This window comes from Pleurodeles waltl, chromosome 2_1 (assembly GCF_031143425.1).
Source record: "Pleurodeles waltl isolate 20211129_DDA chromosome 2_1, aPleWal1.hap1.20221129, whole genome shotgun sequence".
NCBI classification, from domain to species: Eukaryota; Metazoa; Chordata; class Amphibia; order Caudata; family Salamandridae; genus Pleurodeles; species Pleurodeles waltl.
This window is the reverse complement of record NC_090438.1, coordinates 103,451,482-103,478,692: the sequence shown is the minus strand read 5'-3', so window position 1 is coordinate 103,478,692 and position 27,211 is coordinate 103,451,482. Positions and strand designations below refer to the sequence as shown.

The 27,211-nt window shown below is 39.8% G+C and overlaps 1 protein-coding gene across 6 annotated transcripts in view; it reads left to right on the top strand.

Annotated features, from left to right (window-relative positions):
- NEXMIF (neurite extension and migration factor) overlaps positions 1 to 27,211 on the top strand; it is an 801,617-nt gene that overhangs the window by 563,354 nt on the left and 211,052 nt on the right. For 5 of the 6 annotated variants that reach the window (XM_069210943.1, XM_069210949.1, XM_069210965.1 and 2 more), the window contains one exon: positions 4,192 to 4,339. The exons of the other annotated variant lie outside the window; for it this stretch is intronic. In XM_069210943.1, coding sequence (XP_069067044.1) covers positions 4,323 to 4,339 — 17 coding nt within the window. In that variant the 5' untranslated portion in view covers positions 4,192 to 4,322. The remainder of the gene's footprint in view (positions 1 to 4,191; positions 4,340 to 27,211) is intronic. 6 annotated transcript variants of the gene reach the window in all.

Here is a 27,211-nt window from a genome sequence, read left to right as displayed (position 1 = left end):
CCTAGTCATGAGTTTGTAGGCGCTTTCCCTCTGTTGTATACATATCGAGATCTTGCTGCCCTTGCTCATATTTTAATTCATGTCTCTTCGGGTATCTCCATCCCCAGGTACTTCTCAGAACTGACTGCATACCTATACTTATGTTATGGTTGCAGGGTGCGCATGTGGTGTTAGAGGGCTGAAAATAGTTGACATATTTGCCAATTTGCAAGCATCAGTTTTATTTGCATCTTTTACAATTCCCACAAGTACTTTTATAAGAGCTGTGTTGGCCAGTGATGTCATCTTCTCATGTTAGTCCTAAACATTCATTCATTCATGTGCCAAGTGTTCACTCCGGAACAAATCACCTAGTGTGGGTGCATTTTCCTGATTCCAGCTCCCAAAGCCTGAGTCTGGGATCCCAGGCATGAAATCAGAGTTTTGTGTGACTGGGGTTACCAGGGAGGAGAACGTGCTCCAGTTTTCCTTGCCACCTGCTGCCTCTATTCTCGGAGGAGAGGTATAAATGAAGGAGGCCCAGGCCCAGGATGGTAGACTAATTTTGTCCTACTTGTGCCCAAGATTTACTTTCTGCGTATGATGGCACTCTAACACTGGCCGTAATTGAGTGACTTGTATATTTATACTTTATGTTGGGAAATCTTAATCCTCCTTGCTTCTGCTACAAAATAGATGTTTTGTAACTTTGGGGGCTCTATACGTTTTCATTTTGATGTATTTCCGTTTTTTTGGAAATCCTATTAGTAATATCTGTACCATGTACGGTGAACTCAGAAGGAAGTTTATTTTCACAGTCATAATTGTCCCCATGCAGGTTTTTGCTAGCGTCCCCCATCTAAAAACGTTTTTGCATGTTTGTAGGTGTGACGGGAATATTGCTCTGATTCATTTCAGAGGCTTCCTGGGATAGATTATACCTAGATATTTAGTGGCTCCCTTTTTCCATGCAATGCATTGTTCTTCAGTGGGGTCTACTCTCTTTTTGGGAGTGAAATATTCCCATCCTGCGGGGCTAGGTATAATTTATTTTCGAAGCTAGCCACCTTGGCAAATAGGATCAATTCCACAAAGAGTGCAGGGAAGAGACTCTTCCAGCTCTGTCATAAAACAGAGTACATCTTTGGAAAGCAAGGGCAACTTATTGTAATTGTAGACTATGGTAATTCTTTTGATGTACCGATTTCAAAAGATTTTTTTTTTTGCTACCATTGCTACGTAATTAGATTGATTGAATTGGCCTATTACCAGAACTTTTCCCTTTTTAATCCTGTAATAAAGTAAGATAGTGTCAGGCCGCCGTGTCGAAGGTTTCTTCACATCTAGCAAGGGAAAGACCATTTTTAATTTTTCCTCTGTTCTTCCCATAATTCTGCAGTCATTCTCCTATTGTCACTCTTGTGACAGTCTTTTATGAAACGTCACTGCTGAACCAAAGCCAGCAAAGGCCATATTGTGTAGATTGGTGAAACTAGAATGAATGTTAAGAGTTGTGTTGTACTTTGGAGCTCAGTAAGGATGTGCAGGATGCTGGGTAATAGTTCGTTAGGCGAGGAATTTGTGTGTAAATATATGCATCAGAAGAAAGTTACTTAAATTTGGTAACAATGTTGCTGGTGGATATATAATCTTGCAGATTCCTCACCATCATCTGTCCTCTTTTGTGAGTTAGTGCCTCGATTAATAACATCTCAAGGTATGCAGACTTATGATATACTTGTATTGGTGCTGTCATAGATGATCTCTTGGTTCCTTTCGGCATGCCTCCACATGACGTTAGAGTTGTAAATTAAGAAGTAGTTAGAGACCTTTGTTAAAGGGCCAGCAAGTATTTCTATGTAGGCTTTGTAAAATAATGGTGGGAAACCTTTTGGCCCTTCATAGAAGTTTCGAAAAATAAAATATATGATGCCAGAGCTTGTCTACAGAGCATTCCAGAAGTCTCAGACAAGTCTGTGGTGGATGACAACAAGACATTCACATCTTACGTTGGCTCTGCATTCTAGTTGCCACTTAAATTGCCTGGCTACACAATGCCGTCTATGGTAAGGAAAAAAAAACCCTTGTACTGTGAAGATGGGACATTTCTCTATGAATGAATTCTGTACTACCAGCCTCGTCCCAGTCAGAGAAAGGGCCAAGGAGACTTACTGGAGCACAATTTATCAGGAGGCACGGCTCAGGAATTGGCTCAGTAGAGGATATTTTTATGTAGTTCATTCGGCTGAACTGTGGGGATGAGGGTGCTGAGTATAGAGACACAAACAAAATGCTAGAGTCGTTTTGATGTCCCGTACATATACAAAGGAAAGGAAGAACATCACTTTGACACAACTATGTGAGCGGTAAGCCTGTAAATTTTAGTAGGATTGGCAAGGAACACCACTTATATCCAATGCGTAATTGGAGCTGATGGTTGCTAATGAGGCCCACTGGCACTCGTTTTTGGCGATTGGCACTTATGTTTCCTCATCAGAGATTTCCTCTGGTAAGGGAGGGAAAACCCACAAGGGGGAAAGAATGAGAAAGAGAGAGACAGAAAAACCATCACAAAAGGAGAAAGCAGGAACCTGCAGAAGTAAGATAAAGAGGTAGGGAGTGTTTGGCACTTAATGAAAGAGGCATGAGGTCAATTCCAGACTATACAGCCTTGGCTACTCCGTGCATCTGTGTCAGCGACGGACGTCTGAGAAAAGCTTTGGGTACCAGCATGTATTTTTCTACAAATAAAACACTGGGTATAACTGACTTGTTTGCCCTTTAAAATACCCTGCTTGACCCAGTTTAAGAAAGGAATCCTGAACCTGAAAAGAACAAACAACTTCCTTTAAGGTCTACCTCCAGCTCTAGCATGAACTTCTGCATTCCAGTGTTTTGCTCCAGGGCGCACTGCCAGTGTAGTTCTGAAAGACTAAAGGGAGTGAATCCTTCCTGATGGCACCTGTGCCCCCCCCCCCCCCCCCAAAATCCCTCTTGCCTTCCTAGATGACCTCCAATGGACCACTGGCTACTGCACATGTGTTGTGGACCTGAGGATTTGGGACTTTGATTAAAAGTAGCAGTACTACCAGAACAAGATGGAAAGGTCTGAATTTTCAGTCTTGCAGAACAGGTAACTCTTGTCTAGACTCCCTGTAAAAGATGCAGTCTCAGCTGCTTCAGTGTTGAGGTTTTTCCTGCTATGAACTGTTTTTGGCAGAGCTTTAATCTATGATACAGGCTGTGTAAATAACACATTGTGCACAAAGCCATTTCCGGCACCAGCTTCAAAGCTTACGCCACTAAAGACCGCCAGAAAAAAGTCCCCTAAATTATATCCTGTCTGCTCTTGCACTGCTCCCTCTGTATCCTGCTTCTCTTTCGCCCTCCACTCTTCACAGCTCCTTCTTTAACTCTGCTAATCACCTTCCTTTCTGCTTCCTTATCCCCCTCTCTCCCCGTACTGTCCACTCTTCAGGTGTAGCCAGGCCAAAATTAGTTTCCTACTTACCATGCCTTATCTACATCGTTTTTGAATCTTGAATTTCTTGCTAGTCAGCATGATCCAGTGACTATCATGATAGTTCCTCATAGTCTAAAAGGAACAAACGTGGCTGCTTTTGGAGCCACTCGTTATGTGCAGCGATGGTAATTTATTATTGTACTATTCACTCATTTCAAATGTTCAAAAAAGATCCAATTTAAACAATTTGGGGGTCAAATGCTATTTGTGAGGAATGTATCAATACAAGTGTATTATTTTGCTCACAACATCCAGTGGCGTACATCCTTGTGGTCATATAAAATAAAGGCTCTATGCATTTTGTGTTAGTCTGTGGGTATGAACTTTGGCAGTATGAAGGGCTGAGTAGTTGCCCCCTACAGTGAAAGGTGGTAAGTAGATTTTCAATATTAGAATAGCCAGAAGGAACTCGTTACAGCGTTAATGCGACTTTTTTTTTTAACCTGCGATAAAATGAGACAATTCCGATTAAATACACTGTGCTAAAATTGTATATTCAAGGAGTGGAACAACAATTCAGTTCAACAATTATAGCATTCAGGTGTTGGTCTACAGTGAGACCCCAGTGTGTTCTGTTGCTTGTAGCCTTTCCCATCATAGCTCTCATGTTTATTCTCAGTTTAAAGCCAGTATGAATTTGCTTGTAAGCAATCTCCTCATGTTCTTTCCTGGTTTTTACTGATTTACAGAGGAGCTAAGGTTTCAGTCGCTGCTCTACCTTCAGTGCTTCAAACAGTATTGGTCAAATAAATGCCTTCAGTCTCAAGCAAGGAAGCGTACCCTCGGCAGCAAACCAGCAGGTCACCCAGATCAACAGAAAATGTTTGACGTGAAGACGTAAGTGTAAGGAGATTACTCATGCAAAATGTCACACTGATTTAAAGAGTAATTTGGGATTATGAACGGAATCCCGTCTCCATGGTGACGTTTAGGGCACTTGCAGAGCAATAAGGTCGTCTGCGCCTCTTTAAAAAAAAATTGTATTTTGAGAATGGGTTTATTGTATAGAAGTAGTATGAAAACATCTTGAGGAAACTAAGGGGAAAATCATAGAACTATTCTTAAGTATTACAAAAAGCATTAAAGCTCTTTGGAATAAATGGCAAATCTATTTAAAAATCTGTTGCTAACTGGAGATGGGAGGTATGGGACCTGTTCTAAGGAACTGAAGTTTAAATTTGGTTGCTTAGAAAGTTACTTATGCTTAGTTTTGTACAATGTATAAATCATTATTTTTGCAAGAAAATGCAATCGTTTCCAATAGCTTCCTTGGGCTTTTTTTTAAAGCACTTACCTAAAATTGCTCTCGGTAATGTTCATATCCAGCTGTTATCTGTAAATGTTTCCATTACCTGACATTTTTTGTTCTCTTGTCAACAGCCAGACTAGTTTTGATTTTCTAGAATAGGTTATGTTTTTGTTGACCAGGCAGGGCTACTTTCTTCATCTAGTACCTCGAACTATAGTGACAACTTGTATCGTCTGCCTTCTTGCCCTCAAATGTGTTCAGTAATTATTAAGAAACAGGTGCGTATTACATTGATAACTCAAAATGAGGTGTTCACGTAGGATTGGGACAGACATAAAAGCTCATGTGAAGATACAAGAATACAAATATTTACAAAACATATTGATGACTGTAGCCTTATATACAAACTTCAATCCAGTTAGGTTGGGGACTCATTACATCTGTTTTAATTAATGGTATAATTGATAATAAAAATGTAATTAACAAACTCTGAATTGAGAATTCCCTCGGTGTTGCTCACACATGGTATCCACAAAAGTTGTCACTGCTCATTTATTTCTGTGGCAGAAATTGCTTCTAGTTACATAAGTGAAGTTTTCTGTTAAATTACAGTCTTTACTATATCCTGGAGAGAGCCACACCGAGAAAGTATTTTTTATTACCATTTTATAACGTGTATCCAGATTGTTCTCTTCACATTTTTTATTGATTAAATGTAAAAGACAGATGGGTTGGCAGAAGTTTAGGGAGACTATTATCATACTGTTGATTAAAACCTGAACAAGGTTGATATTTACTGATAATATGAACATGTATATCATTTTAGGTGGGACACATTTGGACATTTAGATCTAAACAGTGAATCACAGGACTGTGTTCCTTGCGAAGCAAGAAGCTTCTCTAATGTCTTTAGTTCCACAGTGGATTAAGAATGCTCTAGCCACATAGTATTTTCTTCCACCAAAACACTGAGATTCTTTGCCTGCTCTGTTGCTGTGACTGGTAGTAGAAGAGAGGCCCAGAGGAATGTCTTCCTTGTAGAGCCAAGGATCTCATCTAGCCTTCTATAGTTCAGAGGATCATTGAAGATGTTTTTGCTCCAAGGAACATTGTACTGATACATTTGGTATTTTGTTTGCTCTCTTTCTGTGACTGATAGTCTAATCTCATTATTGAATAGTGCGGCACTCGGGGTCCTTTCACGGCTATCACAACAAAACGTATGATACCATTTACAATCTAGCCCAAAGGTTTCTAATATATGCACGTTTAATGATTCCATTACACTGTATTGGTGTACTCTTTGACCTTTTTTCTTCTCTCTGGTCTCCACTCCACACTGAGGCTGTTCAGTATCAACCACTTCTCACAGATATACTAGCCAGTCTATTATTTCGCGTGATCACCACAAGAGTTTCTCTCTGCTTTGACCCTTTACAGTATATGATGAAAATCCCCTGTTACCATCTACAACATTCTTATTGTCATCCTCTTTTCTGTTTATTTGATCTGCAGCCTTGAGAAAGTCAATATGACGAAACACGTGTCGGCTGTTTTTGGATGTACCATTGTTTAACAGGAATAAACTTCGATCAGCAACAATAACGTGTTTTCGGACTTTGAATTTTCTTCTCCACTTGGATGAATACTTCTGGACTACATTGGTGTGCCTTGGTTTACATTGACATTTTACAGGTCTGATTGGTCTCCCGATCAGCATTTTGACACCCTTGGTGGTTGGGTGTCACACCAGGCTGGCACCCTCGCTTACTTGCCTTTGTAAAAGCCAAGAATTTTCTTCAAACTGTTTACAAAATTTGAATTGGTTGTGCGAACTCTATAGCATTAACCACCTTGCCTTTTGTATTGTATGTAATTTATGCTGTTCTGCACTCCCTTTTGGTTATAATATTGGGTATCTCACACGTATACACAAGAGCAGGACACACTAGTTTGGTTGCGACTATCATTATAATATGGCAACCTTTGATGATAACAGGGATGCTTTATTAAAGGAAATATTTCAGACTAGTACCCATTCTTCTTCCACCATTACACAGAACAGGAACCAAGAAGGTTTAAAGATGAAATGTATAAAATTGGAACGTTTGAAAAAACAAGAACTCTCTAGATGGTGGGACTACACCATCCTACAAAAATACATTAACAAACAAACACTCAGAGGGTTACGAATTATCCTATTCCCTTCCTTTGAGGACCTAAGTCCTGATCTCCTCAAGGAATGGGAACAACTTCTTGTTACATCCTCATTTGGGATGATGGACATCCTCATTAGGGATGCCAAGAATAAAAGAGATAAACTTTTACAGGACATATCTGTCTTGGAAAAAGAGATCAGAGATATGAACTTACCAGAAGCAAAAGAAAAAAAACTTTAGAATACTCAAGGACATTATTCAGAAGCATCAAGAGTGCATCAAAGATAAAAATTATGCAAACTAAGAAGGGGTGATACAGATTACAAAAATTGTTGAGTTTTTACATTTGCCCGCAAATTTGATAATATCAGAACAGTCAAAAATGAGGGGTCCAATCATAAGCTCAATATTGAAATACCATCAACTGCTTCTGCTAGTGACACAGAACTATCGAGTGCCTCCAGCATTCCAAGTGGAGAGATCAGTGACTCTTCACGACAACCAATTGATATAACTTGTCACAAATCTCCTTTTTTAATAGAACTAGAGAGGTACCACAAGGGACAAAAGCAACCACGCAAGAGAGAGGAACTGTACGCAAGACAATTAGGAGAGGAAAAAGGAGAGTTGAAGCATCAAGATAAAGAATGAGAGGGGGTTACAACAAGATCCACGTCTTGCAACCAAAAATATTGATGAATAACCCACCGAGTCCAGTTGATGCACCTAATGAAATATCAATCGTAAATCTATCTAACTTTGAACTAAACAGACAACAAATAAAAGTTCTTAGCAAAGGATTGGGCTTTGTTCCAACATCATTGCCTAATTTGACTCAATTGCATGTGAGTCTATACAAGTTTGTACGAAAACGTAAGTTGTTAAAATACTTTCAAGGCAAAAACACAATAACAGAATCAAACACATCTGAACACACCATATCCAGTAATATGTCCATAAAAGACATCCAAACTTTACTTTCAATAGAACATGCCGCTGGCTTCTCTCTGTCACTCTCAGTTATCATGGTTGATCTTGAGATAGAATCTAACTTGGGGGCAGATAGTGGACTCAAAACCTCTTACAAATTTACACCCTGTTTACCGACTGACAATGTCATAGACATTTTATTTACAAACGAGTCACCTCTGACCTACATCAACTGGAAGATCAATACCACACAGATCGCAAAACCAAAATTCACAGCATTATCAAAGAAGAAAGAGAGGCGCTATACTCCCTCACGAAAGTACATGATATCATTATTAAAGAAGATGATAAAGGCTGTAACATAGTCCTCATGAACAAGCTGGACTATTTGAATGAAATAGATCGAAAACTTACTGATATTTTTGCATATCAGAAACTTCCATAAAATCCTCTTAAGGAAGTCAACAACTGTATACACCAGAAACTTAAATTCTGGAAGGACAGATGTCTCATTACTGACATGGAATATCGCTACATATACAACCCCGGGCCTACGTCACCATGTATATACGTACTTCCCAAAATACACAAGCTAGGTGCCTTTCCACTATTTCAGGGATAGGATCCCCGACAGAAAAACTATTGGAATACATTGATATTTTCCTACAACCATTTGTGACCAACTTTCCCGCATATATAAAAGAAACTAAAGATCTATTGTGTAAGATCAGTGATTTTGAATGGACAGAGGGGCACGTTCTAGTGACCTTGGATGTTACTTCATTATACACTAGAATTCCCAGAACAAAAGGTATGGTTGCCATACAACATTTCCTAGAAACACAGGATACCACCCTATTGGAACACTCCCAACATGTTGACAGACTTCATTGAAACTGTCTTGGACAACAACATTTTTATACATAAAGGTACATGGTACTGTCAGATACAAGGAGTAGCCATGGGGACAAAACGTTCACCTTCTTTTGCAAATCTATACAGGTTTTTTTTTTAAACACATCTCTGGCAAAAATGCCCTCCGGAATTGACGACACATTTCTTACTGAGGGAGGTTCATTGACGACTTACTCCTTTTTTGGTCTGGGGACGCAAATCTCCTTGGTCTGTTTTTTCCAACATTTGAACACCAACACTTATAATATCAACTTCTCGTGTGAACATCGCACAACATCAGTAACTTTTTTGGACCTTACTCTGTACATCAAGCAAAACAAAATCTGCTCTGAACTATATAGAAAACCGACAGCCTGCAATGCATTATTACATACAAATAGTTCTCATCCCATTTCACAAATTAGAGCTATCCCCTTTGGTGAAAGTACGAGAATCAGACGTAATTGTAGCGAGGACAATGTCTTCCTAGAAGAACTTAATCAAATGAAACAACGTTTCATACAAAGGGGCTACCACCGTAATATCTTACACAAAGCCAGTGACAGAATCAAAAATATGAAACGATCAGATCTATTAACTACACCCAAAACATACAATAAATTATCTTCAATGCACACAGCGCATTAAATCCACAGATCTATAAGATCTTACACAAACCCTGGGCACCCTTTCTACTAGCAGATAACACTCTTAAAAAGGATCTTACCAGCAGACCAAGTATCACCTATAGCAGAGGCCATACACCAAGGGAATCCTTGTGTCACAGCTTCATTCCACCTGACATCATGGATACATGATTACCTAAACCACCTAATGGCTCCTACAAGTGTGGCTACTGCAACATATGCTGTTACATAAAAGACAAGATCGCCAGCTTTCAGTACAACACTAAGACCTCATACAAAATTCGCAAGTTTATTAATTGCAACACTAAATTTGTTGTCTATTGCCTTATATGTATATGTAGCCGTATTTATGTTGGCAGTACTATTAGATCACTGAAGGAGAGAATCCAAGAACACGTTAGGGCTATCCGTACTAATACCACCAACTACCCTTTTGCTACACAATACCACATGGCCCATGGCCAATCTTAGGTATTACCGCACATGGGATAGATGCTGTAAATACCTCACCACGGGGCGGCAATAGAACACTGACTCTGAGATGTCTAGAAAGTAATTGGATTATCAAACTCTGGGCGGTGGAGGAGGGATTAAATATCGAAAAAGACTTGCATGTTTTTCTATAATTAACAACATAATTCGCTAACATTAGCTTTCGTATTTTCTCTCCAATGGCAAATACTGTGTGCTTCTTACATGCAACTTTCTTGACAAACTGAGTTCACTAATGAGGGATGGCAGATATTATCTCCTCTTCTCAATGTACATGATGGTTTGTGTTTTGTTTTATTTTATTCTATACATAGACTAAACTAATGTCTATTCGTTCCTTTTTTCTCAGTTGTTTAAAGTATATCCTCTGTTTCTAACTATGATTGTTTTTTCTGTTCTGTACCATATTTTTTATAATTACAAGTAGCAATTTTCTGTGTACTGTTCTTTCTGAACTCAATCTAATTATTTGCTTATCATATCATCTCTTCTCGATATGTAATACCAATTTTACTGTGGTCTATTTAACAGCTCACTCAAAGATGGTGCTGTTTCCCTTCTCCTTTCATTTTCCTTTGGCTCAGTCCCTTTTCTATTACTCATTTCATATTTAAATGGCATGCTCACTTCCGCATGTAACCAATACAATCGTCATTCGACACACAGCACAGGGTACTTCTAACCAGGTGAGCACGCTTTCTGTTATCAACTGAGATGTGAGGATAACACCGCCTTTTACTTTGTTTCTGCTCGGTAACGAGTCCTGCCAACTGCCATCTTTGTAACACTTTGCTTATTTGGGAGTCCCCCCCCACCCCATTAAGAGTCTTGGAGTATGGTTAGATCCTCAACTCTCCATGTTACAACATGTCAATAGAATAGCTGGAACTTCCTTTGCTCTGCTCAGAACCCTGAGGAAGGTTATAACATTACTTCCTCCAATTGCTAGGAGACTGGTGATTCAGGCACTGATAGGCTCTCGTTTCGAGTACGGGAATGCTCTGTTTATAGGAGCACCAAAATATGTCATCCAGAGACTGCAGAGGGTGCAAAATGCAGCCGCACGTATACTTTTGAATACCCCTAAACATTACTCTATTCGGGCTGCAATTTCATCCCTACATTGGCTGCCAGTGGATAAAAGAATTCAGTTTAATATATCTGTATTTAATCACGGCCCTGAAATGCTCAAAACCCTGGCATCAATATATACTCCGACCAGACCACTCAGATCTTCTTCAGCGATGCTGGCCACAGTACCTAAAATAAAGAAAGTGAGATGGGGAGGAAGATCCTTAGCCTATCAAGGCGCCACTCTTTGGAATAGCCTCCCTTTTAGTATTAGATCGACATCCCAAGAGACCTTGTTTAGGAAGGCCTTAAAAATGCGGCTATTTAGAGTCTAATCACCGTGAGATCGTTAGATGATGACACCTTGCCGTTTGTATGTAAAGCGCTACGAGGCCTTCGGGCAGTATTTTAGGCGCTATATAAGCTATTATAACATAACATAACATAACACCCCCTTTTATTTTTATTTTTACTTATAATCAGGTCAGCGTTTTACTCGCACGAGCGAGGATAACAAGCCTCTCCTTCTAACCTTCCTCATTTACAATAATGCTATGCTGCTGGCTACTGCCTCTTGCATACATCACTGATTAAGCCTCTCAATAGCCACAATCGACAATTGCCAATGTGTTACCACTAGTACTCCAAAGCTGCTATGAACCAGAATAAGCATCATTTTCTTATCAGACATTACAGTTCACCATTTATTAGATTAGTGTCTACTCGGTGAATTCTGTTTTAGACTCTTCTGTCTGTTCGTTTACACACTCTTACTTGTGGAACATTATAGTTTTTTTATACTACTATGCTTGTCAACTCTCCCATTACTTAGATCTCTCGTTCTGTATGTCAACATTTTTTAGGCTTATCATGGCCATGTTCTATAGATGCATTCTTTGAAGAACAACCGGGAATCTGTTTTGAACTAACAGCAACTACATGCTCAAGACCTCTTATACCCGTCCTCCCACTGCTACTGGGGATATATTTACCACCTATTTAAATTTTTTAGGCTTGTCATGGCCATGTTCTATAGATGCATTCTTTGAAGGACAACTGGAAATCTGTTTTGAACTAACAGCAATTACATGCTCAAGACCTCTTATACCCGTCCTCAAGCTGCTACTGGGGATATATTTACCGCCTAATACTTCTGGACATTATTTCCTAACAATACGTTTTTAGGTATGTTGTACATTCCCATAAATGTTTTTAATTCCTCAATGGGACCATGGTGGCACTACAACCACAACAAAGGTTTCTAATATATGCACATTTACTGATTCCATTACACTATATCGGTGTACTTTTTGATCTTTTGTCTTCTCTCTGGTCTCCACTCCACACTGAAGCTGTTCAGTATTAACCACTTCTCACAGATATACTAGCCAGTCTATTATTTCGCATGATCACCACAAGAGTTTCCCTCTGTTTTGACCCTTTAAACTGTATGATGAAAATCCCCTGTTACCATCTACAACATTCTTATCGTTATCCTCTTTTCTGCCTATTTGATCTGCACACTTGAGAAAGTTAATATCACAAAACACATGTCCGCTGTTTTTGGATGTTCCATTGTTTAACAGGAATAAACTTTGATCAACTACAATAACGTGTTTTTGGACTTTGAATGTTCTTCTCCACTTGGATGAATACTTCTGGACTACATTGGTGTGTCCTGGCTTACATTGACTAATTATGACTTACTTAGTCTGTGGACAGTTTCTATTTGATAGATTCCAACTAGAGCAAAAGTGATTTTATCTTAACTGGCATGCTATTTAATGCCTCAAATTATGGCTGATGGCTCCAACGTCAAATGACTGAGTTGAAGGCACTTTAAGAATGTAAGTGTGCTCAGAGCAGCACTGTGCGGTAGAAGATGAAGCAAGGGGAGTTTGTTTATCTACACCAGTTATTACAAACCTGTGATTCGGGAACACCTGGGGGTCCACAAAGCCTACTCGGGTGATCCGTAAATACTTAGAAGATTAAATAATATTAACTGACTAATAAAGTGTAAATAAATAAAGAAGCTAAATGTACAGTCTAAAAGTTCAAAATGTTCTGTAAAAGTAAAGACATTTGAAATTGGAGGCTAAAAAAGAATTAAGTATCCTCAGATGTATTTGTAAGAGCAGTGCAAAAGCACCATACAGAATAGAGTATGGGCGATGAGTGTCCACCACTGAATTTAGAAACACTCTTGCCTTCTATTTCAATTCATTGGGGATCCCCGGATTCCAGTAATGATGAAGTAGTGGTCCTAAGGAAGCAAAAGGTTAAGAACCACTGATCTACAGTATATATGGCTAGAAATGGGAGCAGAAGCAAACATCAGCTAAAAGACTGCAAGTGGGTGAATTGGAGACACAGACAACTGATCTTTACTGTATTCAGAAGACGGATTTCTTTAATGAGCAAGGAGCCATGAACACAAAAAAAGAAATAATGCATGTCCCCAGTGCAAATGAATTGAAGATCCAAGGGGACACTTTTTTTACTTTTGAATTTTAGGACGCACACAAGCAAGCTCCAATCTAGTATCACAAAAAAGGTTATTTGTCCTGTGGCTAAGCGTGCACATGCATCACTGTTGATGAAGATAGGAGTTGAGAAGTGCAGGTGTCATTAATGAAAGGTACATTGGCCAGGTTTACCATACGTCTTACTGTCCCTTGAGACGTAATGTTTTGGGTTTTCCTTTCGTATACCCTTGTAATGTAGTACTTTGGTCTGTTGAAGTCAGTGTATGGGGTTTGTGAATAAAACCCAGAAGTTGAACATAGTATGTGTGGTGATGTGGAATCCTCTGGTGAGCTTTGCAGAGCCTTTTGTCTTACAGCTGGTGGACCTGTACTATCAAGTACTTCCATTTCCATTACTCCACAATCACATGTACACTTTGCACATACTGAGTCAAGTGCAGACCTTGTGTCAAGGACACATGTTGTTGGCACTCAGTGCCATCGATCTGTTTCGTAAAGTGTTTCTTTTACAAGCGCTTCAGTCCCCCCACATTGGGATAGTAAGTGCCACATACATGTTGCATTACATTGCAATAGTAAAAAAATCACTTTAAGCATAATTACCATTGAATTTCTATATTGTTTGGCTTCATCCATTTTTCTGAAAGCAGTGTTTGAGCAGGCAGTTGAATGAGAGTTAAAAGTTTGAAAGAAGCAGAATAAGGGCTGACAGTTGTAGCTGATTCTCAATAATTGACCTCAAAAGTAGCTGAAATCTAGGTTTTCTTTTCTGAAACTTAGTGACTCTTTCATGAGCACCATGCTTGGAGATGTGGGCTGACTCCAGTCATTACAACTCCTGATGTGAAGGAGAGGCAGACAGTCGTAAGCAGCGTAACAAGTTAGCATGAAAGAGACAGACATGACTCCTTGATGCTACAGGATGAAAATAGACAGTTGGGAGAATTGTGCGAATGAGTGTTAGCATTTTCCTCAAAATACAGAAAAGGCTGTTGTCAAATTGGTGAGGTTCCCTTAAAAAACGGGGTTCTTGCGTTCATAAATCACCACCAAGGGAAAACACTACCAGTATGGAAAGCATGATTGCCATTTTCTCTGAATTGACATGGCTTTGCAGAAGTGAGATATTGCTGTGAGAGAAATGGCGAGCCTGGAGCAACAGGAGTTTAAAATTCACATCAGCAGAGCTCAGGATGCTGCAACTCCAAGGTCCTGAAAAGTCCAACTATCAAGGAACAGATGGTGATTCAAAGACCAACAAAGGCACGTGCTACTGATTTGCAATAATTCTACATTTTACATAAGCATGTACAACACGTTGTAATTACAACACGTTTTCCCTCTACTGAACAAAATACAAAAACGAATAAATCAGAAAGATCCACCAGAGGAATCCATAACTAACCAATATAAAACATAATTCCAAAACCTCACAAAACTACCTCATCGCAGGCCTCCTCTGGCTTCCTAACCACAAACAGACCCTTTACAGACTTCTCACACAGCTACAAATCACTACGCAACCAAGGAAAGCATATGTCCAAAACCACATTCAATTTCATTCCTCTGCCAAACACCTCCATTCAGCCAACCTTCTCCTGGCCCCGGCCCTGCATCTGTTGAGCAGGGTCTAGCATTCTCCTACCTCACCCCTTAAGCCTGGAACAAATTCCTCTACCACAGTGGTTCCCAACCTGAAACAAACTCCCTACCACAGTGGGTCCGCGAAGCCTCCCCAGGGGGTCAGTGACTATTAAAAAATTAACTAATATTAATAGTTGAATAAAGTATAGATACATAAAGTGGCTAAATTTGCCTATATACCTCTATAGTACAATTTAAATTTAAAGAATATACTGTAAATATTAAGGAATTTAAAATTGGAGGCTAAAAATTAAATTAGTATCCTCAGATTGATTTGTGGGAGCACTGCAGGTGCATCTATAGTAAGGACGATGTGTGGCTTTAATTGAATTTAGAAAAGCTGCAACGTTCCTATTAAAACTTATTTTTTTATTTTATTCATTTGCAAATTAAATAAATTGTATTATCATGTGTGTATGTGTTTGATTAAATGCTTGTTTCTGTATTTTTTGTGTATTGTTTTATGGTTCAAATCATTGACAGTGTTTAGGCTTGGGTCTCCGGTTTCCAGAATTGTCTCAGTAGGGGCCTGGGATTCCAAAAAGGTTTCATTGGAGGTCCTCTGGCTCTAGGAATGATAAAGTCCACAGAAGTTAAAAGGTTAGTAATCACTGCTCTACCACATTAAAGCCTCCATCTTCATTCTTGGTTTCGGAATGAATCTGAAAACCTGGCTCTCCCAATAGGCCAGATATCTCAAGAATTCTAGAAAGCTGCAATATCTCAGCATCAATTTAAAAACAAAAAAAACAAAAAAGCTGCTTTTCTCTTTTCCCACACTCCTGCTTCCTATACCAAATCACACCAAACATTGCGGTTCAAGCATATAACCTTATACAAATCATAATGCCACCAAATTTATCCTATCAAAGAATGAGGTGTGCTCACTTTTCCCTACTGTTGAGACCAAATCTATACGTGTTGAATTTGGACATAAAAACTTCTCTCTCATCTTCTGATTTCATCAATGTTATCTCCCTTATCTGAAATATGCCACGGGATCTCATTTTCCCTTATGTTTCCTCTCCAGAAAGTGGTCCACTAATGGGGCATTTCTTTTCTGTGTCCTTATAGCTGATTTGTGTTCATTAATTTGTACACAAAGTTCCCGGCTAGTTTTCCCTATATTTTCCAAACCACACGAGCAAACAGTTAGATATTCATTTTTACTGTTGCAATTTGCATGAAGTCTTATCTTATGTGTTACCCCACGACATACCTTCACATCACTAATATATAATTTACATACCTTGCAGCCACCCCACCTATGATTTCCTGCCAATCTCTCTGTGTTCAAATTCATTTGTCTCTGTGGTCCCCAGTCTCTAGAGGCATAAACCAACCTTTTTTTAAAATAGCTATTTCGATGGAATGCAGAAATCGCTCTATCTAACTTCACTGCTTTATCGCTATTTAAAATATTCCCATATATATTTATCACATTTTTAACCCTGTTGCTTACTCCAGGGAAGCTGCTTACAAAACTATTCTTTCATTGTTGTTCTTCTCCTTCTTCTGCAAAAACGTATTTCCCTATTACAATATCTAGCTCACTTATAAGCATGCCTAATATGTTTATTCGGATACCCTCTATCTTTCAGTATGCTCTTGAGTATCTCGTAGTGCTTCTTGTAATCTTCTATTGTGGTACCGTTCCTCTGCAAACTGAGAAATTGTCTGAACAGTATATTGTCCTTTTGACTTTTTGAACAGAAACGGATAATATAGCAAAGTATTTGTCAGTAGGTCTACTAAAAAGTTCAATTTCTAAGTGACCAGAAAGTTCCTTTAATGTGATATCTAAAAAAAAAAATCACATTTGTATTTATTTTTGGAGAATTGTAAATTACTATCCCCCAGCTTCAGCCAAGTGATCTACGCATCCAGCTGTTCCTCAATGCTGCCCCAAATGAAAAAACAAATGTTAGTAATAAAGCAGCACCAACTTCTTCCGTTTTTATAAAATTGAGCTGTTTCATTGTAGGCATGCTTCCGTTCAAATCCTCCTACACGGAGGCACGCCAAGCGTGGAGCGCATGGAGCTCCCATGCTTGTCTCCTTTAATTGTAACTACAAATCCTCCTTAAGCAGGAAAATGTTGTTTTTGTAATATCACACGGATGCACCTTACTGAAGTTCTACACTGCAACAGCTGGGTTTACGTTCTAGTAACACTTGACGGATCACCTCTATAGGATCACCCTGAAGGATGTTTGTATAAAAATCCTCTCTCTAACATAACTAGAAATTGTCTTCCTTTCATAACTCATATCTTCCACTATAGATCATGTAGGCTTAATATTTATTGTAGTAGGATCATCAAGGGTGTTTAACAAATATTTGCTAAGAGGTTCTAAAAGGGTTACCAAACTGGAATTGGAGGCCTGAGGGGAGAGTCCCTTAGGTTCTTATGGTAGCCCATACATAGCTGTACTTGTAGGATCATTTTGATTCAAAAGTCTGTTCGCATCCTCACATATCCAATCTTTTACTTTGGTTTCTCCTAATAATTTAATAACCTCCCCTTTTAAACCATCTGATCTTCTCTGTGGTACTTTGAGGTAATGTTGCCTCACTTCTAATAACCTCATTACCCCCGCCTTTTAATCCAAAATGTCAGAGGCCCCCAGACAGGCAAGCCATGTTAGTAGTGGCACAAACAAAGCATCTGATGGTACAGACAGGCACACCTCCTCTTCTACACTCACCGGCCAAAGCCTTCAGAGATTCAGGTGACCTTTCTGCATACTTAGCTATGTCTGACACCTTTATGTAAGGGATTAAGGCAACTCAGCAATCTCCCCTGAATATTTCTAATGGAAGCAACCGAAAACAAATTGATTCTTTGGTTAACAGCGAGCTCCAGTTCACAGCGAGCTGCCAGTAGGTGAAGTGCTGCCATGTAGACCTTCACTGTTCCATGGTTTGCTTGATTGTGTTTGGAGAGATTCTGTCTCTGCAACACGCTCTGTTCTTCTTGTAAATTGTTTTTCAAGGCTTGCTATAGCCTCTTCATAGTCTTCCCAAATATCAGTTTGGTTTTATGGCGGTTCGATTGTGGGTATGTTGTCAAATACCAGCTAATCAGAATCTTCTGGATTGGTGGTTCTTAACCCTTAGACTTGTGTAGACCCGCAGCTGAAAGCTGGGGACCTCTGTCTAAGCAGTATTTACGATTTGCCCCTGAAAACAATACACAAAAATACATAAACATGCATGGTCAGCACAGGTTATAAAAATGCTATTTCCTTCTTAAATAATACTAGTATTGGAATTTTAATGAGAAAGTTTGAGTTTTTCAGTATTTCCTTTTATTTCCAAAGGACAATGTCAAATGTTTGACTGTAAAACACTGTTTTGTATTTTACATTATTATCACATCTTCTGTTTTTGCTCTCCTCTTGGCACATACCAGTGCTTTATTTGTGGCCACCAATCGTTCATTCTGTAATATTTTATGTTCTTGCTTGCTCCCCCACTCAAGCTAAGGATACACACTTACTTTTTAGCCTGTAGTTTCACATTTCTTCATATTTACAGAATGTTACATTTTCAATTTTCAACTATGCTTTTTTATGTACATATTCTTTATTAGGCTGCTAAACAATACTTAACTTTTGGAACAATCGGGGTTCCCTGAGTAGCTGTCTCAGACCCTACAGGGTTGTGGACTCCCAAGTTAAGAACCACTGTCCAAAAGCATTTTTTTCGGTTGGTGAAAATCTTCCCATCAGTTTCTACCAGATAATTCTCAAAACGTCTAAGTCGTTGTTTTCATGTCAAATGTGGTTTACCTGAATTTTGTAGAAAAGTTGGTGGTCGAATGACGCTATTGACCAATGTCATATTTAATCTAGTGACCAAACTGCATCACATGTCATCTAAATAAGTTTAAAGTACCAGTATGAGGATGAAAAAAAACAACTAATATTGCCTTTTTTTTTTTTTTTTTTTTAGAAGGTTGGTGAAGAGCAAGAGTTGATAAAATGCATTAATCCTGTGCATTGTTGTAAAACAGTTAAAGACAGTAGAAATCACACTGGGAAATATCACTTATTGTGAATTGTAGGCTTTGTCATAAAACCATGGACTCCTGTATTCAACATATCTGCACATTGCACTTCTAATATAATGGTCTGTGCAAACTAAATCATTGGTAGAGTAAAGTATTGTGCAGAGAGTAACCACCCAGTGGTGTATGTAAGAGGGCTCCACCGGAAACCAGGTGAATGTTGAGTGAGACTCACATCTTCATCCTCAGTAGGTTGGGATAGAATGGTGAGCCACACAGGCCTTGCAAAGCTTACACCAGCAGAGCTCAGGACAGGACTCCGCACCTCCGCGGGCTTGATCCGCTGCAATTCAAGGACCAGCAGAGGCAGGCACTACTGATGTACAGTGATCCTACATTGTACATAAGCATGTACAACATTGTGATTACAGCATCTATATAATTGAAGACGTTACTATGTTTTATTTTTCAGTTTCTTAAAAATGGCACATCTCCACAAAGGTAATGACATTAAGTTGGTTTGAAATTACTCTCCCGTACAGGCGCTATGAAAAGGGTGTATCCCACTTAATACCTCGTGTTTTTCTGTTTTGTTCCGAGTCGTAAGCTATAACACTATTTTCTCATAGTAATGTAAGTTGTAATGAGACAGAAATTAAATAACTCCGACTCAAAAGGTGTATAATCTTACGTTAAGCCTCTTGATGCATTGAGGCGGGCTTCATTGGAATAGAAACCTTAAAGAGAATGTGTTCTATTTTCTGGTAACATGTCCTGTTGCCATACCAACGTAAATGACGTTTAAAATTGTAATATCACGTTACATGAACAAGGATTGCGATATTTGAGTAAATGTATATTTTAGCTCTGAAGTTATTATATTTACTAAATGATAATATTATTTGGGGAGCCAAATAAAAAGACTTTCTTTTCTCATAATGCCTGTTTTCTCAGAGTTAAAAAGCAGAAGTGACCTGAGATGTCATTCCTTTTTAACTTGTAGCCTTATGATCTTGAGAAAAGAAGCTCAGTTTCTGTGGAAATACAATACCTCGTGCTTGCCTTATGGCATGGCCTATAGGCCTTAGAATTCACCCTACCTAACATTATGTTTGTAAACGGGACAGGTCATTTCAGCACCACTGGGCGTCCTATTATCATGGATGCGGAACCCGGGGCGGCCCCCAACATTCCCAGGACTCCTATTTACCCAGAAGCTCTATCATGATTCACAAATAGCTAAGCATGTTTATAAAAGTCCAAAAAATTAAGTGTATGTGACTTGTATATAGATGCCCTTTATTGCTGTGACTCTGCTCATTGTTAGTTTCTGATGTTTGCAGTGGATTTGATTGAAATAACAATTGGTATGTAAATTCATCACAGCTTAATTAGATTTTTCCCTTAAAAATCATAAAAGCTAACACACAAAGTGCAAAATACATAATAAATCCTCACATAGTTGATAAAAAAGTGCATAATCAACTAAAGTGCAAGAAATTGTTAAAAACTATTAAGATGTTTCCTTAATCGGCTCGGATTAATTGCTAGAAAGAAAGACATTTTGTAGCAAATTGGCAAATAATTCAATTGTTGGAGAAGCAGCAAAGCAGGCCAACACTGGTTAAAATTGTAGTCACAAAGAATAGGTAAAGTGAATCGGTTACGTGGTACAACATAATAGGCAAGGTGCACTGAGTTGAGAAACCGTCACAAGGACAATTAATCAGGACAAGTGACCAAACATTAGTGGCTGGAAAAGTGATTAAACAATGAGGAATATCCAGTCTGAAGCATGTCAGAAGGTACCAGTGCCGTCGATTATTGATGGCGGCGAGATGAGGCTGAACCATATCAGTAACTAGCATCAGCTGGTTCCTAACGAAACTAGGTTTGGTCATTTCCCTACAGAATCGTTGGTCTGAAAGAAAAGACAAACAGTAACTTATAGGTCACCTCTGCTCACTTTAGATAGGACAACTCGGGGTGTCAGAATATTCTGGGTGAACCAAGTTTGAGCAAAACTGTTTAATAAATTTAAACCAGGGGAAAGAGCCAGAAGAAGTTACGTTTAAACAGTCATTTAAAATTGCACGATTTGAAACATTAAAGTCGCTAGTCCAACCCTATGCCATAGAAGAATGGGCTGGATTGTGATCAGGCCAGTGAAAAAAAAGAAGCCCCTAACTATGCATGGCAAACAAAGGTGTAGCAGCTACTGGGGACAACTAAAAGATTCTTTAAAAAATTATTCTGAAGCGAACCAACGCTCTTAAGACCTCGAATACCAGCCCCATAAAGGGCTCACACTTTGATTTATAGATAGATAGATAGCATTTCTTTAACTAGCTTGTCCCCGAACTTAGTTGCAAATTTAAGAAGTGCTGAAATTGACCACAGTCGTCAAATAAAATGCCAAGATAATAAAAGGTTGGTACAGTATCTTGTTTTGCACTTTTAATCCTAAAATTGCAACATTTCCAAGGGAGGCTCTCCCACTTCATTACAAAGGACTTCCCAATATTAACAGAAAGACCAAGGTTGGAGATAGTCTGAAAAAACATTAAGTACCAACTGCAAGCATCTCGGGGTATGCAACATCAGGACAGCATCCTTAGCATACAGTAAGCAGGGTACCGATCTGTGCCCAGTCTGAGGGGTGATCACTGCAGATGTTACACAAAACAGACTCTAAGTTATTGATATATAAGGTGAATAACAGGGGTGCGAGTGCGCAACCCTGTCTGACCCCTCTACTGAGGTCAAAACTGCTAGTGCATTTGCCCTTCAAACCAGTGTACTCTTGGTTTCCCTGCAGAATATAGGTCCCCAAGAAAGGCTATAATCACCCGGATCCACCTCTGAATGAGAAGGAATAGCTCATAAACTGCTGTGCTGGACACTGTTAAATACACTTGCTAGGTCCACAAAATCTAAGAACCGATTACTTTTCTTCATAGAGGTATACTTGGCAATGCGTCAGTTGAGGTTAAGGTCATGCTCTACTGTTCCCAGGCCTTTACGAACTCATATTGGAGGTCAGATAATATAGAATTGGCCTCGACCCACCCCTCAAGGCAATTCATCAGGATTGTCCCTGCTACTTTAATCATAGAACCAAGGAGTGCTATTGGGTGGTAACATGCAGGGTCGGCTCAATCGCCTTTTTTAAAGATCAGTACGATTACCGACTCTGACCAGGTACTGAGGATTCTGGAATGGCAACAAGCCTCTAGGACACTTGTTCTGATGGGACCCCATAGAGGGATGTTTGCCTTAAACAAATCAATGAGGATACCATCTGGACCAGAGGCTTTACTGCCCCTACTACCTGCCAGGGCCTCATTGACTTTTTCTAAAGAAAAATACAAACTAGAGAACTCCTGGGACATAGTATCTAGCATGGTGCTGTTGGAGTCCTGACACGGTTTGGGATGGTTAGAGTACAGCTTGGAAAAATGAGCAATCCACTCAGATTCGCTAATTGCCGACTCAAGGCTGGGGGCCGAGTCATCCTATAAAAGTGGACCGTTGATGACCTGCCAGAAACTACAAGTGTCTTTACAATTGTATGTGACTTCTATATAGTGGCGCTTTATTGCTCTGACTCTCTGCTCATTGTTACTTACTGATGTTTGCAGTGGATTTGATCGAAATAGCAATTGGTACGTCTTTAGATTGCCAATTATTTCTGCGTACTGTGTGTTGGTGTTCACTGCGGTGCTTTGCATTGGCTGTTTTATATGCTCTCGGCGTTCCCTGGATCACTGGAGTCGTTGCTGGCACAGTGGGACGATGTGCTTGCTTCCTTGAATGTCATGCCAGCTGTGTTCTTCGAGCAGTGTTGCAGGATACAGGAGAGGCTTTGTGGAGTGGGGGAGTAACCTCTTACTGATGCACTTTGTCATTCATAAACTCTTGCTGACACAGGAATTGCAGGGTCAGGACTAGACTTTGGATGGAACTGTTCTCTGAAATCCTGCAGCTCTGCCCGTTTTAGAACTCGTTACATAGCTGCCCCAACACGCTAACCCTCTTGATGTTTCTCCTTCTCCTTTTCTCAAGCCCACTGACATCACCCTTATGGGTTATTGTGTGACTTTGCTTAAAGATGGATTTCCTTTCCATTCCTCTCTATGAGCTTTGTTCTTCTATCATTGAGGCGAGCCTTCGGCAAACCAAGCACTTCAGTTCATGCAAAGTGTACAAATAATTACCTTTCCCAGAAGGGGACCATGGCACAATCCCCACCCCCAATTTTTGTGTGCTTCTATAAGACTGGTACCAGGTGAGGGTTATGTGATGATGTTACGCTCTGGGCACATGTTAGTACGGCCTGCATTGATAGACATTAATTCTGATGTGGTCTGTGCTTTTTATTTAGTGTTGCTTGTGTGGATCCCTGCAGGGCTTGGTTTTGGTCCGCAGCACCATGTCCTAGATCTGTTTGTCTTCTGCATTTCAGAGATACAGTTCAAGGGCAGACCTGCATTGTGCTTCCAGCTTTCTTCCACTGGTGCAGCCCTCCTTACATCTGGAACAAAAGATTGCGTTGGTTTTTTTTTCATACTTTTTCCTTGTCTGGCTGATGATCGTCATAGCCCTTTCACTACCTTATTACTTATAAATACATCTTAAAATACATAGAAGCCCTGGCAATGAAAGAGTGAATCACCTGGATGTCAGGGAAAGTGTCATTTGCATGTGACCAGCCTGGCCACCTACTTTCACTAGGAGGACTTGGTTATGAACTTTGCTATGCTAGAAATGAGTGGAAATGTGCGCCTTGTACAATGAAATCAGTACAAGGCAGAGCTTGTCCTTCCTAGTTTGGGGTAGTGCAGGTCTGCAAGGGGTAAGTCCGTTTCCTGGGCTGAGGCCTGGGTTCATCCTTCTCTGACGCCCACAGTAGAGCTGTATGGGAGGCACCCTCAGTGTTTGTCAACCAGCTGGATATGATTGATGGGAGTGACCCTGCATTTCAGGCCAGGGGGCTCTCTTCAGTGCCTCACGACCGAGCTGCCTTTTCATTCCCGGTTGTGCATTAACTAAGCTGAGGTTGTAATGTGCTGAGTGTGTTCAGCCATGCCTCTCAGCCCTGCATGTGCAGTACCTGGTATACAAGAGGGCTTTGCAGCCAGGGCTTCTTTTCCGGTTGCTCCCTGCACAGTGGAGGGGCTTGATGGATTGCAGATCGATGTAAGTGATTCTCAGTTGGCAAAGTAGACCTTGTCTTAAGAGGTAAGCTCAGTTCAACAATGCAAGGACTGAGACTCGGAAGAAGTACTTGGTTATAAAGTAGAGCAAAAGAAAGTAATCCTAATTTACTTGAAGACATTCTAAGTTATTTTGTTGGATATTTGCTCCTAATGTGTCAGGCGATTAATTACTTGAACACACTGCAGTTGTTTCAGTTCATTCACGACCTCTAAGAACCTGAGAAAATATTATAGTCTCAGTATTTGAGTAGCTTTACATTTTACATTAGGAGGATAACCCATGTCTGTGCATGTTAAAGAGTAAGGAAAGCAGGTAAGCAATCACAGCAGAGAACATTCACCAAGGACCCATTTATTAAGTTGTCCAAAGCAACCTTTGCAGAGAGAGTTTAGGGTGGAATTATCATTGCAAAAGTGGCATCCATTGCGTTTTCCAAATCATTTGAATGAATCTGGTACATTGCCTCGCTTAGTGATGTGCACACATTCAGAGGGACAAAAACACTTTGACACTAGGAATCACAGTGGCATTGGCAGCACAGGCTGCTAGATCAGTGGTGCTTAAGACGTTGACGTCTGTGGACTCCCACTGAATTACTACTAGAAGCCAGGGAACCTCCCTATGCAGTTTTTTCTATTTAAACTTCAAAACAACACCCAACAATACAGAAAATCGGAAAAATAAACAAATTATGAAAACATTTATTACATTCCCAGTAAAACATATACAAAACTTTGAGTTTTAATGGGAAGGTTCGAACATTTTAAAATCTTGATTTATTTCTACAGGTGAGGCAATATGCTAAACTCTAGAATATCACTTTGACCTTTGTGCTTCGGATGCATGTTTTTTTGTCTACCATAACAGTACTAAAATTGGGCCACCAGTTGTCCACATTACTACCACGAATCAAGCAAAAGATACTAACTTCATTTTTAGTCTCTAACTTCCAATTCCTGCACAATCCTAGAATGTGTTTTTATGTACACTTTTTAAATCTGCTAATATTTAATTTTCTACACAGTCGCAAACCCCCAAGCCGGTGTTGGGACCCCGGGTAAACAAACCACTGTTCTTTGATTAATCTGTGTATTGTGTTCCGCTGTTGCCTGGTCATTCATTGGGATGCCACTGTGGTGATTGATTCAAAACGTGGAGCATTCTGGTCATGAGTAGATGGAGAGGTAACATTGGGTGCTGGGATCTGTAGTAGTTCTTCCCAAATCTGCATAATCGCCTCTGAAACCCTCCCACCTCACCCCTTCTCACCTTCCTTTCTTCCCAGGCCAGGAAGTCACAGCATTCCGTTTTGGAGCAGTTTGAGAAGATGCAGGAATCTTCAGTTGGAAATACACGAAGTAGTGACAGAGTGATTAGGTCCTGAAAAGATAATGCAGCCTAACCCTTCATTCCACAGTGTTTATCGAGCTGCCATTCCACAATGTTTGCTCAATAATGCATACATAAAACACAGTCCGAGCCACCAGGATGTTCACAATGGGGTGGCTACAATTGTCATAACATTGCACGCGCTGTGAATCCAGAGGTCTGCAGAATGAAGGCCACATCATTGCTTTCAATTGCAGTGCGGCTGCCGTTTCAATCCACGTGTATTTCCTTGAGATGGGGTACAGGGGCACCAGTGGGTGCCAACCATGGCACAAGTCGTAAGAAAAATAGTGAGGGGACTAATTATCATTTACAATCACGTCCCAAGAAGAGATGTCATGACCTTATGATTATTCTCACTTAAAAAGTCAAGGATCTATTTAACAAAAACAACACATAAAAATAATCAAAAATAATGTGAAAATATTTTTTTTGGCTTTACTTTTTATACATCACATCTATTTTTTTTCCACATATTAATTTGTAATTAAGCTTGGAAATGGCTGAAAGTGGCAATATTTATAAACAGACATGTGGGACCTGATACATGAATGTTTAGTGAATACATGGTTTCTACTGTTGATTTGTGTGTTTCCTGCTGCTGTTTTTTATCAAGTTCCAAAGCACCACAGTGTTTCACATTTGCAGTGCGTTAAACAATAGAATGGTTAACTTTGTAAAGTACTCTGTTCCTCAGATAAGAGATTAAAATATAACCTCTCCTCCGTCATTCTCACAACGAAAGAGTATGCGGCCAAAGGGGATGGAGGGTTGCAAATGCAAACAGCTGCAGTACTGGAGCACAGGGTGATAGCTCGCAGACTAAGGGGAACTGAGTCCCCCTTCTAAAAACAATTGGGGCACTCGGTCTGCCCACATCAACCCAGACTTGTGCCCTGGCACCTAATAAATGATGCAAAGTAGTCCACTAGACTCTTAAAGTTCTGATTATGTTTGCTCTTGATTATTTGGTAGCTGTACTTTGAAACTTACAAAAATGGCAATAATTTCTGCACAAAATGATTGTCAGTTCATATATTCAGTGCTTAAGTTGAGCCGGTGATTGGTGGTGGGGCCTACCAGCACTTCTTTTTGGGGACCGACATTTATTTTTCCTCATCAAACTTTCATAAATAGCAAGTGAGAGAAAATACGGAGGAAGAGAAAGATGGCAGCAAATCAGTGGTAAAAGGAGAAGGCAAGTATTAAGAACCTGAAAAAGTAAGATAAAGAGCGATGGAGTACCTGGTAGTGGATTAAGGAGGAAAAGGGGGGCATCAAGACAATGCAGCCTTAGTGTTTGGCACCCTGACCGTAGATAGTAGCGGCCGCAGCTTCTAAACAAAACTTTGGGCACCGTCACTTGGGCAGCAGTTTCACTCATTTCTTCACCAACAAACTCACCACCATTAATAGCAATTTTAGCCTGCAACTGAACCCGACAAACCTCGCCAAACACCTCCCAGTCTTATCCAGGGAACCAATGTTAAGCACATGGCCCATCATAACAGCA